Below are 16,625 nucleotides of genomic sequence, written 5' to 3'. Positions count from 1 at the left end.
CAGCCAGGCAAGATGGCAGGCAGGAAAGGCACGCAAAGTGGCGGCAACCTTGAAGAATCAATATGTAGCCATGGAAAAACATGAGGATCCAGTCAGGGTTCAAACCCTCAATGCTCCCAACAGGAGTCAGCCCACGTGTAATGTTGGGACATGTGTAGAGAAATTGTCATCTTAATCATATATGGTGGAAGTGAATGACCAAATCTACCGGCATAACCACAGGCATATATGATCAACTAGTGAAACTGTTCCTTCACTGCAATCGGCCAGTCACGGAGAAAGAATCTCACCAGCTGTACAGAACTAGCATCAATCCCAGAGGTCCACATGTCCCCAGTAGCCGCAATGGAGCAACAACAGTTACCACGGCAACAAGTGCCACGGGAACGACACTCCCTGGAGAAGGAACATCACCCAGACGAACAGCCAATGTCAACACACATATGCATTCTATTAAGAGACCTGCACGGTTTAAAGACTATGACCGGAGTTTCCCAGTCCTTCATGCTGACAGGATCTTCCAGTCCCACCAATATGGACGGAGATTTCATTGGCTCCTCGACCCTGCTGCAAGGGAACTGGAAAATTCCAGCTGATGTGTGCAATACATGTGCAGTGACTGACTAGGAGAACAAACAGTTGTTAATGCAGGAGAACAGTGGGTATATGGTGGGTAACTTGGGTAACTCACAGTCACACAGGGTCACACATGTGTCTACTGTTTGCTTGGAATAGGGGGATGTTTATAACTATTGTTCGATATGAAAAGGGGAATGTTTGGGTTTTGAAATGTAATCAGTCTGATGTCACACCTGGCTTTCTGTGGACATGTGAATATGGCATGAGGCTGTCTCTCTGCATGCAGACATGTTAACAAGCAGTTCAATAAAGACTCTTGCTAAGAACACACTGCTGAAGCACTGCTGTCCTTAAACTCGAAACAGGCTGGCTCTGTAATTAATAAAAATACCTCGTGCCTCTTCTAGCTGTCCCCAATTAAGTAAGAACATTTGTCAAGCACATTTTTATGAAGACAATACTTTGCACAATATAGATCACAGTTCCAAGACTAAATCATGTTAAGAAACTTTTCTCCTGGGCAGTAATGCAAAACAGGAAATAGGATCCATCCATGTTACACTTTGGCCAATTTTTTTCCTTCGATTTCAGATTATTCCGATGTTTTGAAGCACAAAATAAACAACTGAATTACCAGGAATAGACAATCTACAATATCAGCTAGGTCAGGAGAGAAGGCTGCACTTTCCCCTTAGGTGGATTTCCATTGATTGCACTTGTTTCCTCGTGCAACCATTTATGTAAAGCTTTCTGCTCATTGTTAGTCCTTTCTGATGAGCACTATGTCCTCTGACCTGTAAGACAGCTACCAATTTTCTAGAGAATTTTTATTTGCTTCTGACTGAGCAGTGATGGAATACAGTATTTCTAGGCTGGAAAGTTTCTTGTGTGTGAAACACACCAGAAAATTGAATGCTATTGCCCTCTGCTGGTGTAATGCAGAACATATTTTCTAAGGGAGCTTTCATTCTTCAAATCCTCACTCACTCATTCTTTAGTTGTATCAAACTCTGCACGTCTGAACATTATCACAAGCAAAATTTTCTTTTATTTTACACGCGCAGAAATTATTCTGCTGCGCACCAAAAATATGAATCAATCTTACTAAACATGACATTACTGTTAATTTCACTATTTTATCCCTTGTGAATTATGGGCTTTCACATTTATATTCTTTCTGGCCAGAAAAGTAAACTGAAATGAGTGTCCATATCGCTTTGTGCTCTGCGCTATGACAGATTGTTTAAATGATCACAGAACAAAACAAATCTGCATTTGTTCAATTATCTTATGGCCACATTTCCCACAAATAAATTATTTTTCCACTGGTGCACAGTGACTTTTCCAGTAATGCAGGCTTTGTGCCTTCAACTGCATATGTAGCATGTTTGCCTATTAACTAGTCCAGCAAGATACAAATCATAAAGGAAGCGGTGGGGATTAAAGCAGATTTATATTGTAGGTAGCTTAACATGTTACTTTACTCTTTCGCTCATGGGCTAAGCCTAGATATAAATCTCACATTCAAAACTACATTCTCAGTGGCTTGAAGAAATGGGCAGACCACAGTAAATTTTGCGTTCACCTAAATTTTTCAAAGCACCGGTGGGTATTGGGGGGTGGGGGGGCGGGGGCGGGGGTGGTGGTGGTGCACAGAGCAGAGCGGTGGAGATTTCAACTTACCTGACAGGTTGACAGAAACTTACGGGTAGACAGTTAAAATCTCCCAGGTTACACTCGCTGCACCTAATCTGCACAGCTAATCGTTCCAGGATTTAACCAGTTCTGTTGAGCAGGTGCTGAGGATATCTGCTCAAGGCAGCAGGGTCCTTTCCTTTGAGCATGTGCATGTCAATTCTAACTTTCAGCCTGAGCAGGAAGGCACAGTGGCTTTCCTGGCAGGCAAAGACAGGAGGCAAGAAGATCTGGGGGCCAGAGGTTTACCAACCAGGTAAGTTTGTTTTATAGAACCAAGAGCCGCCCCCACCCCCAAGTTACAATGAAGGTCAGTCCTGTTGCCACCAGTAAAATTAATTTTTATCAATCTTAATTTACAGATTTGCAGCACCCAGAGTAAATGGGAAACAGTGTGGACGTGCCTCCCTGAAATAGTCTCCCATCCCACACGCACCCTGTTCATTTGACTTCATGCTTTAGTTACACTACAGTTTGTTCTAATGTAAAGCCAACATTATTTTGTATTAATACATGTGTTTAGCAGAGCTGGCCTGTTCAGGATCACTGTTTCACTCTTCCAAAAAAATAGCAGTTTGTTTTCTTACTCCTGTGGCTTAGAGTCCTACTAAAGAATCAAGAGAACGGCAAATTGAAACCAATTGACTATGGAGCAGAGATGGGCAGGCGTTTTGGGGAGCCGGTGGCAATGACAGTAATGTCACTGGACTAGTAATCCAGAGACCCAGGCTAATGCCCTGGGGACAAAGGTTCGAATCTCAGCATGGCAGTTGGTGGAATTTAAATTCAATTAACAATCTACAGTTGAAAAGCTAGTCTCAGTAATGGTGACCATGAAACCATTGTCGATTGTTGTAAAAACCCATCTGGTTCACTCATGTCCTTTAGGGAAGGAAATCTACCACCCTTACCTGCTCTGGACTACATGTGACTCCAGACCCACAGCAATGTGATTGACTCTTAACTGCCCTCTGAAATAGTATGGCATGCCAGTTGGTTCAAGAGCAACTGGGGATGGGCAATGAATGCTGCCCATACCATGAGAGGGTAAATTTTTTTGAAAATTGTCACAATGGGGTGGGGTGGTCACAATACAAGGACAATCTCAGCTAGAATTTAGTGTCATATTATATACACCAGCTGACCTTGATTGGCATTGCATACTGAGCCCCAGATAGACTAGGATAACAGTAGAGATGTTATCACCATCGTGTGAAGGAGTAACAGTTATAAGTAAATGTGACAATTACAGGGTGTGTACAAAATTTAATATATTACAGATTAAAGATCCATCTTAAAATGCATCACCAACCATTTTCTTCATGGCAAAGCAATTTTACAAATGTACAATGCCAGAATAAAGCCTTGCTCACTGGGAGCATGTAGGGAGACATGTCATGCTTTCATGAAATGAAAATTATGATGATTATCAACATAATTTCTACACTTATGATCCCCGTGGAAAGGAAGCACACTTTGTAAAAATCAGCCCTTCAATCTTACCCTTTGCATGTTCTTATCCCTCTGGAGTCAGATAAACTCTCCCATGAGATCCCTCCCTGTTTTGTCTGCAAGTATTATTAGATGGGTTGTGTCTAATCAATCCCTGGCATGGCAAGCGATCATTCCGCTGTTGCCTTCTCTGGCTTCCAGGTTTATTGGGTGTCAATTGCTATATGTGAACATTGTGAAAACATACCATCCCCTCTGAGCCTGATGTAACCAATTTCAATTAAAATGCAATGAACTATTCCAGAGGGGCAGTGACTGAATACTCACGACATTCGGGATGGTGGGGAGGGTGGCGCGGAGGGAGGATGGCATAGTGGTGATGTTACTGGGCTAGTAATCCAGATGCCCAGGCTAATACTCAGGATACACAGGGTCAAATCCTGCCATGGCACCCAGTGGAATAGCAATTAGTAATGGTGACCATGAAACTATCAATTGTTGTGAAAACCCATCTGGTTCACTGATGTCCTTCAGGGAAGGAAATGTGCAATCCTTACATGGTCTGGCCTACATGTGACTCCAGATCCACAGTAATATGGTTGACCCTTAATGCCCTCTGAAATGGCCTAGTGAGCCACTCAGCTGCAGCAGTTAGGGATACCTACACCACATGAAAGAATAAACTTAATATAAAAATTGCCAAATTCCATACATTCTGCTCTAAATATGAAATTTAAAGATTCAAGCCATTTCATAGGACTTATAGTTATGCCATAAAATGCATTTAAAGAAGCAGAAAACACGCAGCAGGATTCAATGAGGATATATTTGTTTAAATGCTCAAGAGATTACAATTAAACAGCAGAAAAATGACTTTCCAGCTCCATTTAAAATTTTGAAAGTTATTTGCTGACCATCTGCAAGAAACCGGCATACTAAAGCTCAGTTAACTTGGGGATGGGGTAATTATTATGAATGATAAAGGGATCACTAAATGGTTGTAGAAGATTGAGGAGGTTTGGGTGTATTGTACCTGTGTTGAAAATTCCGCTATCTTTAAAGGTCCACATTTGATCACCATCCCCACTGTGTAAATGTCTGGTTGCAAATACAAAGGACATTTGGGTCATTTTGTGTAGTCGTGCATGCTGAATAGGATCAAACATCTGGCTGATGGGAATGTCCTGGCAGAATAAGGCTGTGATAAGAAGCAACCAGGAACCTTGTGAAATCCTGCAGTCACCACTGACTTTGGATCGCATCACCTTTCATAATTTTGTGTAAATTTATTTTCACAAGTAGTTCCCCTTCGCTTCTCTTGCTCAAATAACTGAAAAAGCTAATAGATGGTCTGCAGTAAAAATTGCTTTTATCTAAGTTACCACGTGGCCGTGATTGTCCTCACAACATTGGCTTTCAGGCAGGTTTCCGGCCATTCATTCAATACCAGTTTCCTGGGTCAAATTTCACCCAGTATCATGGAGAGCTCCAGACAGGACTCCTGTCACCAAAAAGGAGCATAAGAAAGAGGAGCAGATGATTCAGCTCCTCGAGCTTATTCTGCCATTCAGTAAGATCATGAGTGACCTATCTCAGTGAGACCCTCCCACACTCTCCCATAATGTCTAAAAATCTGCAAATCTCTGATTTGGATATGCTCAGTGACTCAATGTACACAGTACCCCCAGCTAGAGAATTCCAAAGATCCACAACCTTGTAAGGAACATATCTTTTTATTTCTGTTGGGTTGTGAATTAAAATTGCAATAGCTGCAGGCTGAAAGACATGTCCATTAGAACTGGATGAGAGATATATACAATGCAGTCCTGGAACAAAAAGACAGGATGGCGCCGGAAAGGGGTCCTGGACCAAGGGCGCTGCCTGACAACAGCATTTAATTGGCTCCTAACCAGGTGACCAGGTTTTGTGTGGGAAGCAGTGCAGAGCAGGATAACCCCTAGCCTGAAAGGAACAAAACCTAAAACCTCTTTCTCCAGTGTGTGGAAGATTCCAGTAATTCCACAATGACAGCTAGCTGGCTTTTCTTCTCATATCTCCATAACCTGCTCTCTCTCTCTCTGAAAACCCCTGTCAAGGGGCAAAGGGGAAAATCACCATGGCGACATTGAAAGGCAAGTGCTCAACCAGTGAACTAAAGACTGAAAGTGCTGGAAGACCACCTCATGTCATCAACAAGAACTGAAGGGGATTTGGAAGACATCAATCAAAATCAACCCATCGAACCCTGTGCTCCGGAATTGGTGCTATTGAACTGTTTTATCCCACCCTTAAAATCCATGTTTTTGTGTGTCTTATGTGTCTTGTATGTGTATGTATAGGGATTTAAGAAGGGGTAGAATTTAAGTTATAGAGTTAGAAATTAGCAGTTCATATTTCTTTTGCGACTGGTTAACGATAGTTTGTTCAATAGCAGTTATTTACTTATTAAGTTTACAAACCTGGTGCTCATACTCTGTTAACCTAAATTAAATAGTGAGGTAGAATTGGGGCAACCTGGTGGTTTGACCAAACTTTTTCACATTTGTTGTGGCTCGGGGAGCAGTGGGGCTGGATATTACAGCGCCACTATCCCCATTGAGTCATGACAACACTCTGAGGGAAGAGATTCCTTATCAACTCGGTCTAAAATGGTTGGCTACTTATTCTGAAACTGGTCCCCCTAGTTCTAGACTCCCCGCCCAGGGGAAATATCATTTCAGCATCTGCCCTGTCAAGCCCCTTAGGAATATTTTGTCGGATCACTTTTCATTCTTCCAAACTCTATGAAATGCAGGCCTAGGCTACTCAATCTCTCCTCGGAGGACAATCCCCTCATTCCAGGAATCAGTCCAGTGAACCTTTGTTGCACTCCCTCTAAGACAAGTATATCCTTCCTTAGGTAAGGAGACCAAAGCTGTGCACAGTGCTCCAGGTGTGGTCTCACCAAGGCCCAATATAATGACAGTAAGACTTCTTTACTCTTATTCCAATAAGGATAAAAATATTAATTCTGTTTTTCTGTTCCTCACCAAAGTGCTTAATTTCACATTTCTCCACATTATACTTCAGCTGCCACATTCCTCTCCACTCCTTAAAACTTGTCTAAATCCTTTTAGTAGCTTCTTTCCGTCCTCCGTGCAGCTTACTTCCCACACAAACTTGCATCATCAGAAAACTTGGATGCATTACACTGAGTCCCTCACCTAAGTAATTAATATAAATTGTAAATAGCTGAGGCCCGAGCACTGATCCTTGGGGTACCCTACAAGTTAGGACCTGCCAACTTGAAATGATCCACTTATTCCCACTCTCTTTCTTTGGCATGTTAACCCATCCTCCATCCACCCGAATCGCAGGAGCCCTAATTTTGTGTAGAAACCTTTCCTGCAGCATCTTACCGAACGCCTTTAGAAAATCCAAATGCACTAATTCCACTGGTCTCCCCCGATCCATCATACTAGTTACATCCTCAAAAAGCTAACTGATTTGTCAAACACGGGCCAGGATTTTCTGACTCCGCCCACCGCCTGATCTTCCGGTCAGCTGACGTTTGGCTGGGCTGCCACATCACTCGCGGTGAGTCCCACCACAGCAAGGGCTAGAAAATCCCAGTCATGATCTCCCTTTCATAAATTCATGTTGACCCTACTAAGTCACATCAGGATTCTCTGAGTGCCCCATGACCAAGTCCGTAATAATAGGTTCCAGTATTTTCCCTTCCACTGATGTCGGCGAACTAGCCTGCAGTTCTTGGTCTCTCTCTCTCGCTCTTTTTTTGAATTATCTGTGTTATGATTGCTACTTTCCAATCCCTGGAGACTGTTCCAGAATCTAAGGAAAAACATCGTCTTTCTATAAAACACTGGAGGTGCTGAGGTGCTGTGACAGTTCCTGCACCACAGTCAGACTCCAGATTTAGGCTGTGTTTACACTACAGGACTATTGTAAAGCAAAACCAATTCAGTTGTAGCATAAATGCTGAGATGTGGGAATGGTTTCTCCACATTAAGTCGGAGACTAAGGGCTTGATTATTTTTGGCCCCTGGCTGGGCCAGGGTCAGAGGTGAGCAAGCACTGAAACAGCCCCAGTGGACGGCATGTCAGCTCCCCTGCTTCACCCCAGCCCAGGCTGCTTTTGTGCAGGCTGGCAGTGGTGGAGTGGGGGGTGGGGGGGGGGTGGTGGAGATTGGATGGCAGACCTGCCCCCCATGCTCCCAGACAACTCTCAAGACCATTTATAAGACCGGATTTTCCATTTGGACACCACGTCCCCACATTCAGCGGGGACCAGTTTCACTGCCCAGATCTAGGGCAGTTAACCTTCCACCATCAGAGTGGGCTTTTTTGGGGAGGTGTTGTCATGGTAAGTGTTCATTCCGCTGTGATGGGATGGTGGCTCATTGATGAGATTCTACAGGGTTGTATGTTTAAAAGTGAACACCTTATTGGTAGTCTTTAACTATTTACAGTTCCCAGGTTACTAAATTTGCTAAAGGACTATTTAGGTTTTTTTTTTATATACATTCGTTCACGGGATGTGGGCGTCGCTGGCTGGGCCAGCATTTATTACCCATCCTTAATTACTCTTGAGAAGGTGGTGGTGAGCTGCCTTCCTGAACCACTGCAGCCCCTGTGGTGTAGGTACACCCACAGTGCTGTTCGGGAGGGAGTTCCACGATTTTGACCTAGTGGCAGTGAAGGATCTCAGTATCCAAATCTGATTAGAAAATAGTTCTTTATATTTTTTAAAAGACATTTTCAGTCATTTAAAATCAGGTTATTCACAGGTGCTGGATTGACCCCGATTTAAAATGCTTATTTTTTTGGGATAACTAATTTTCAAACTGTACCACACTACCACTGTTAAATATATCAAGGAACATCTTTGAAAGCGAAATTCATTTCTAAAATTATGCTGCCCATTTGTATTTTTTTCATGGGATGTGAGCATCACAGGCTAGGCCGGCATTTAATGCCCATTCCTAATTGCCCTTATTCAGAGGGCATTGAAGAGTCAACCACATTGCTGTGGGTTCCTGGAGTCAGACCAGGTAAAGATGGCAGGTTTCCTTCCCTAAAGGGAAGGATCAGCAATGGTTTTGTGGTCATCATCAGACTTTTAATTCAAATTTCACCATCTGCCGTGGTGGGATTTGAACCTAGGTCCCTGGACCATTGCCCCAAGTCTCTGAAATACTAGCCCAGTGACAATGCCACTCTGCCACCACCTCCCCTACTGGCTCAGGGCAGAGTTTGCATTCAGCAATATACAAATGAGTTTGAGTGGAAATTCAAGGAAAAAATGTTGCAGATGGGCACAACTTTTTGCCTTGGGATCACCAAACCACACCCCAATCTTCTAATTATTTAACATGTAATTTCTTGATTTTATTAATTTTATGCTTAAACAATTATCTTGGGTATTAGACATTACAGCTACTGAGGAAAATTGGAAGTTGAGAAGAAATTCACAAAGTATTTTGAGCAATTTATTGAATCTAGTGAGCAGATAGTTTTCTTATGGTATCACCAACAAGAGTAATGGATACTGCACTCATGTAACAAATTTAATAACAATTGACAGATTTTGCCAACGTGATCAATGCTTCGTTTTCAACCTGAAAATTAGGCTGCGCAAAATCATTCAAAAGGAATTTCTCTATCTACCCGAGTGGCTAATGATTAAAAAACAGAAAAAAAAGTCACCTTTACCACCAGGTTAACTTTTCACATGATATAATTTAGAAACTATACTCTGGATGATTTTACTAGATGAGCTCCATGTTTCTGTTCGCAAAAGTTCAGTTCACCTTCTACATACTATACCTTTCAGATCCAACCTTTGGCTGCTAATAGCACTAAGGCAATGCTTGCTAGTGCAACACGAAAGGGTGCACTTAAGTTCTACAGGCATGTCACATTTTACAGATATGTCACAATGATTCAAAATCATACAAATCATTCCCAGAATGTAAAACAAAGACTTCACTGAATTTTACATTTCTTTTCTTATAAGGCACAAAGAGCTGATCAACGGCTATTTTGGTTCTTACCTGCTTCTGTATACTTCAAGCCCACTTTTTCTTCCTCGTCTTTTGACTTGGGAGGTGGCCATATGGCTTGGAGTCGTCCAGGAGTTCTGTCTTCAGATTCTGATGGAGATAAATCCTGCGATTAAAGAAATGGAACATTAATAAAACTAACATCTGAGAATGCATGTAGACCTTAGCCTTGTTAATAATGGACTCAATATAGAAGCTTTTGTTGTATGTCAATGGGTTAAATCTAGAAGGCTCTCATTGTTGGATATCTATCTCCCATTTTCACCCTTTCCAATTTTATTGTATATACAAGTTTCCTTAATGCACCAGGTTTTTGGTTATAAGACACACAGAGAGGCGGACTCACAGTTCTGTAAACTACTACAATTCAACACACTTCTGTTGTCTCTCTGGGTTGCTTGCACCCAGAGAAAAATGGCAAAGCAGGTTACTGCCAGTTACTGTTACTCTTAATTATATCTGCATCACATTTTGGGTGTTTTCATACTAGATATTGATACCAGCAATATTGATCGCTCTTGTAAGTAAACTTATACCTGCCCAGGTAACAAGGTAAATATAACAAGACCCAGGGTTCAAAAGTGAAGCCTCGTCACTACACCACATGATTGCCTTGTGCTCAGTAAGTGAAAGAATAATACTCCAACAGGCAATACTCCAGCCTATAAATTACTATATAATTCAACTTGGAAATAGATAAACAGTGTGGAACACAAGAAGTAAAAACAGGCTTCGCTCCTTGGAATCAGAACAAAAAAAATAAAAACAATCCCAGTGTTAACTCTTGACACTGAATCAAGACTTTAAGCACATTTCCAATACTCCTCAGCTTGCTTTTCATTAACAGAGCTCGTGGGGTAGCACTGATCTGTAATAGCTTTCGAATGGTCAGCAGACTACAGCTGGCCGCAAGTAATACAGCAATTATAAAAGCTTGGCTAAAGAGCTGTTTGTTACGGAATGTTTGAGTTAAATGAGTTGGCTCGATGCATTGATCTTCACCAAAACCATCTGAATGATGTTGGATGGTCTCCATCGGCTTTTCGGAGTTACACATGTACGTTTTCTGCAATTTGAAAACTCAGTTCGCAGTACCTCCCTTCTTTAACCCGGTTTGTGATATGAGCAGAAAGAGTCCAATAAACAATCCATCACGGGCAAAAAAGACATCTCCCACAGCCTGTAAAGTTGCCATAGACCCTAACACTTGAAGGTCTTGCATTTATAAGCAATAACCCAACGATCGTCTTCCATTTAGTGCACAAGTCCTGTTTATAGTAATATCTTAGTCATGAAACACATTCAAAGCCCAAAGGCTGATTTTCAGTGTTACTTACATCGAAAAGCTCAAAAGGGCTGAGTAATCAGGTTAAAAATGTGCAAACATATAAGAATGGTGTCATGACAAGAATTATTATCATCATGAGTTCCCTGCCCGAAGGCAGATCCAGAAGGAAAAACCAGGAAAACTTGGGAAGTGACGGGTACTGTGCCAGTACCATTTCCAAGTTTTACTGTTTCTTCCTTATTTGGGGTCGGACGATGAGCCTACCTCAGCCGGAACAGGAATCGGGCATGTTATCTAGGCTGACACTTCAGTGCAGTACCGAGGGAGTGCTGCATTTTTTTTCCAAAATGCTGTCCTCTAGGTGAGACCTTAACCTGAGGCCTGGCCTGGCCAGGTGAATGTAGCAGAGCTCACAGCACTTCCTGAGCAGCAGGGGAGTTTACCCTGCAACCTGGTCAACATTCATCCCCCTATCAACACCAGCAAAAAGACTCTGGCGAAGGATCATGCAGACTCGAAACATTAGCTTGGTTTCTCTCTCCACAGATGTTGCCAGACCGGCTGGAGTTTTACTAGCATTTTCTGTTTTTATTTCAGCAAAAGCAGCATGGTGCACCAAACAATTTGATCTCATTCCTGTCCCTGGGATCCTGCTGTGCAAAAAGCTTCTTCTTGCATTTGGCTGTAGCAAAATTGGCCCCTATTCTTTCAGTTTTCAAGAATGCTAATACAGACAAACAATGTGGGCACCCCAATAACCGCTTTTGTACAAGCAACCCTGTCTCTGGAATTTAAATTATTCCCACAGCAGGTTGGCAAACCGGAGTGCCAATGGCAAGCGGAGCTCCAGGAATTTATAGGCTTTTCACTCGCAGAAGAAGTAATAAATACAGAGCCTAGTACATTTGGAGTAATGAAAAATGTGCTGGGAGTAGGAAAGGTCAAAATTAAGTATATGCGATTCATGTGCAACATTACTCATTACGTTCGATCTAAGCGAAATGGACCTTTGAAAGTTGCAGCAGCTGTTTTTAGCCCATCATTCTTCAGTGTCACTGATGCAGCACAAAGCGATCCAGAGTGAGCTCTTGCACAGATGAATGAGCAGGATGTCTACGGGCGTGAACTTGTGCTGACTGAGCAATCGTAGTTATTTCTTCAATGCTTTGCGTGGAAACACTGAATAAATTATTAAGTGGGTGGGGAGGGTGATTAACCTGATTTCACCGTGAAGGTAACTGCCCCACCCGAAATTGCAATTTAAGCTGACATTCAGTTATATGACTTGAAGTAGCAGCCGAAATATGGTCACACCCAATAATTTCACGTTTAAATTCCCTGCCTTGAAACCGAGAATGCATTGGTACATCTTTGGGTTTATAAAAGGTTGAAATTGTATATAACTCTGGCCCCTGGTGCAAACTGGGCACAGGGGATAATCCCTGCAAAGGAAGAGGCAGCCCCAAAGCTTAACTGGTCCTCGACTCTCATTTAAGTTAGACCGGCATTGACATTCCAATTTCAGGAAGTGTTCTTTCAGCAGGAGTAAGGCTCTGTGGAAATGTTAATAAAGAAGGTCAGTGAAATGAACCCCATGAGTTTAGCAGTAGAACCAACGTCTATGCAGACTGGCTGAACCGCTGGTAAATTGGTATGCTTTGTGCCAGTTTTATTACTCAAAAAGTACTGTACTTGCAAACGATAACAATTCCCATCTCATTTTTGAGGTCTGGGCTTGGCTGTATGTGCCCCCAACCCTCACCAAAAGGGAAATTATACAGCAGGCACTCCCTGTTTGGATGCAGTTAGGACAGGCCTACCAGAGGGAGCCCTGGGACATAATGGAGTCTGTTTATTGCTGAAAAGAGAGTCATGCTGCTGAAGTTTTTCATCTTACACTCCTCGACACAGATACAAGAATGCCAAATTCCAAACCATCACAACAATTTATACTGCAGGCGAAAAGGGTGCTGACTGCTAACAAGTTGACTTTGATTGGTTGAGGCACTGCCATGGAGAAAGCAACAGGGAACTATTTTGTGCGGCAATCCCTTGGCCAGGGTCGACTTACCTGTTTCTTGTGGGCTATAAATTGTTTGAAATTTTGCATTCCTGCGTTTATCCTGATGAGTACAAGATGGAAAGTTTTGGCAAAGTTCTCTCATTTCAGCAATACCCACATTCTACACTAGCAAGGGACTGGCTGAACCTGTTTAGTTAAAAGGTGAACTTGGACAGGTGCCCTTTCGTTCTTTTGTTCCGACATTGGTTCTTATTGGTGCCGGCGGACATGGAGTCAAACTTGACAGGGCCAGATTATGGAAAATTGAAGGAAGACAGGAATTCTGGGATTAAAGTAAACCTGCACGGCCATGGCTGGCTAGAAGCCCATTTAAGTACAGCATTAAGCAAGAAGCTGTGAGCAAAGACAGTCAACTACAGGGGACCCAACTTTTATAAAAGTTTAAATGCAACAACATTTGCAAACTGAATATATGTCATGCGATTAGGCATCACAGAACAAACGGAGAAAACCTCTGGTATGTACCCTGTGGAAACTTGGTTCATTCCCCATGACAATGCCTTAGCCAATCAGAGTCAACCTGCCTGCTTTGAATTTGAACAAAAGCTTGGCAGTGAACTGTTCCCTGGTGCATTCTCCGTGGCAATGCATCTATCAATCAGAACCCACTTGTCAACCAACCAGCACTCTCTTCTCATGCAGTATAAATTGCTGTTCCCTTTACTGTTGGTATTGTTATGAATCTGTCCTGATGAGTGCAAGCTTTGACAGCATGTCTCTTTTTTATGCAATACTCAAGTTCTGTACTACCAAGTGATTATTTAGATAAAGAGTACAAGTGCTCAATCAATCCTAAAATTTGACAGCTAAACTGACAGTAACTCCACTGAAATTTTAAAAATGAGTTTGTCAGGTACTAGGATACTACCTATTAAGGTATAGAATACATGAGAAATATAACAACTCCTAGACAACTACCCGCACCCCCCCCACTACCCCAATCCCCTTTGCTGTATCATGATGGATAACCACTACAGAAGTAAAGAGATTGTCACAGGCCTAAAGTCTAACAAGAGCTCCAGAACAGATCAAAATCTTGCTCTACAAAGCCCCCCCTCCATCTCCCTTACGGAATGGTCATGCTAATGAATCTTGTCCACAACATATTAGGATATTCTCTCTGAATCCTTAAAAACAAAGTCGAAATCACCCCAATAAACTTCCCCAAAGACATTATCCAATAAAAATCTAAAGGAAAATAAGTGGCAAGTGGATTTATCCATGCTCAAACTTATTTCTCCAAAAGCAACCTCAGATATTTTTGTATTCCAACCCCCTATCCCCAGCTCACAGCTCTTTCCCACTCCATCTCCTCCACGCTCAGACGCAAAATAATCTCCACCAATCTCCCAGTGCCCAGAGCACTTTAATCTCCTGATACACTCTTGTCAACGGCTCCTGTTACATCTCCATTGAGCCTTCATTCCAAGATTAGACTTTGCCCTACAGATGGAAAGCCCTAGGAGGCTAGCCCAGGGTAAAGTTGAAGCAGCAGTGTCAGCAACCAGTGCTGCAGGAGGAGAGGGATCAATGGATGCAACACATTAGTTTTACAGCCAAATTTCTTAGGGTAGTCAGCCAATTAGCTGTTGGAACATAAACTTGTGCTTCAACAGCTAGTTTTCCACTGCTGGCTACACCATTGCTTCAAATTGAAAAGATGGAAAATACAATATCCATCACAAACCATGGTCATCATGTCACATTGCTGCAAATAGTTAATAGTCACTAATCATGAACTGCAGAACTCTTAGTTCCGCTAATTTAAAAAAGTCAGGTGAGTCAATATTCGGGTGACTGTGACTGCAAAAACCCGGTTCTATTATTTTCAACAGAAATAGGCAGTTGAAAAGATTTTTGGATGTTAATTTTACTTTGTAGGTCCTGAATATTTGCTACCTAAATGGCGTCCTGGGCAGAATTGTACAGTCCCCTGCTGGCAGATTTGAAGTCAGGGGCCCCAGAAAATTCCCCGGGTGGCCTCCCTGATGCCCACCCTCCCGGCACTGACCTACCACAATTTTACTGGCAGCTGGCAAGGCCGAGGACAGCCTGTCCACCCTCACCCCAACTGAGGCCCTTGTGGACAATTATGGAGCCTGCCCCAGCCTCGGTTCCGAGACCAGTGGGAGGGTTTCAGGCATGAGAGGGATGCCCGGCAGATGAGCTTCCTTGGGCCTTGGGAGGGAGAGGCAGCATACTTCCGTTACAGGCCTCCTATCAAGATAAGATGCCACCCCCATCCATCAGGGTCTTGTCCCCGGGTGCTTCCTCCCTGGCTGCCTATAAATCACAACCCCCACCACCATCTCCCCAACTCCCTCGGGGCTCCCCTCCCTACCGTGAGACCCTGGACTGGGCTCCAGCACTTTGACTCTGAGAGCTGCTTGTAGTTCCAGCGATGGCCATCACACCTGGTGGCGCTGCTGGGAGTACAGAGCTACTGGCCTCCGACCACTGGCTGTAGGGCTGGCTGATTTTCAGGAATGCGTTCCCCACTGACTTCTCCGGTGGCAGGGCTAGAAACCCACCATAGGATAAATTCTGCCCCATGTTTCTGGAACACAAATATTCAGGGGGCAGAATCTTCTGGGGAGAGGGTGTGTGCGAGGCTGATCGCCGCCCATGATTGGCTGCGTGCCGCCATTTTAAGTGGGCAGGCCAATTAAGGCCCAACCAGCGTGATGCATGGCCTGTAGCACTCAGCGCTACCTGTGTGGGCGGGGGGGAGGGAGGAGGGAGAGTCGGGGCCTGCGCTCTTCCGCACATGTGCGCAAAAGAGTGCAGCAAACTCCGAGTCAACTCCGTGCCTCAGGGAGATTAGGTTCAAATTGAAAGTTTAAAATAAAGAAAGTTAAAAATCATTTACACATGTCCCCTCATGTGACAATATCACATGAGCTGGGACACGTTTATAAAATGAGCAAAATTGATTTATTAATTTAATAAAACCCTTCATGAAACCTCACCCCGCCCGTGGATGAGGTTTCATGAAAAACGCGAAGGCCGCCTGGGCTCTTCGCCTGCCCCCCCGCCAACCTTAAGGTTGGACGGGCAGCGTTGAGAATTAGTTTAATTGCTTTTTTAATGGCCTTAACAGGCCCTTGACAGTTCGGCGGGCGCACAGCTGCCTCTGGCACACGCCCGCCGAGCGAGAGACCTGAATGATGCACGGTGACATCGGGACGCACGCCCAACATCACCGTGCGTTATTTTACACGTCAGCGTGCGGGGCCCATCCCCTCCCTACCACCCCCACCCCACCTCACCTGCCCCCCCCTGCCCCCCCGCCACCGCCCCCCACCCCCCACCACCCCCCACCACGCCAAAGAGAAAATTCTGCCCAGGTGGTGTAACGTCCCTGAACAGAGGGGCAGGTGTAGCCTGTATATCAACACATCTGTATCAGAAACTATAACGGGAGCTTTGAAATTTTTTTTTTACAAAATTGTTTCCAGAATATACC

General features: G+C 43.6%; 1 protein-coding gene across 2 annotated transcripts in view; it reads right to left on the bottom strand.

Annotated features, from left to right (window-relative positions):
- The window catches only part of LOC144693385 (formin-like), a 337,591-nt gene that overhangs the window by 280,140 nt on the left and 40,826 nt on the right, over positions 1 to 16,625 (bottom strand). For both annotated transcript variants that reach the window (XM_078563248.1, XM_078563249.1), the window contains one exon: positions 9,780 to 9,894. In XM_078563248.1, coding sequence (XP_078419374.1) covers positions 9,780 to 9,894 — 115 coding nt within the window. The remainder of the gene's footprint in view (positions 1 to 9,779; positions 9,895 to 16,625) is intronic.

Source organism: Cetorhinus maximus, chromosome 18 (genome assembly GCF_964194155.1).
Source record: "Cetorhinus maximus chromosome 18, sCetMax3.hap1.1, whole genome shotgun sequence".
NCBI classification, from domain to species: Eukaryota; Metazoa; Chordata; class Chondrichthyes; order Lamniformes; family Cetorhinidae; genus Cetorhinus; species Cetorhinus maximus.
This window is presented reverse-complemented; position numbering and strand designations above follow the sequence as displayed.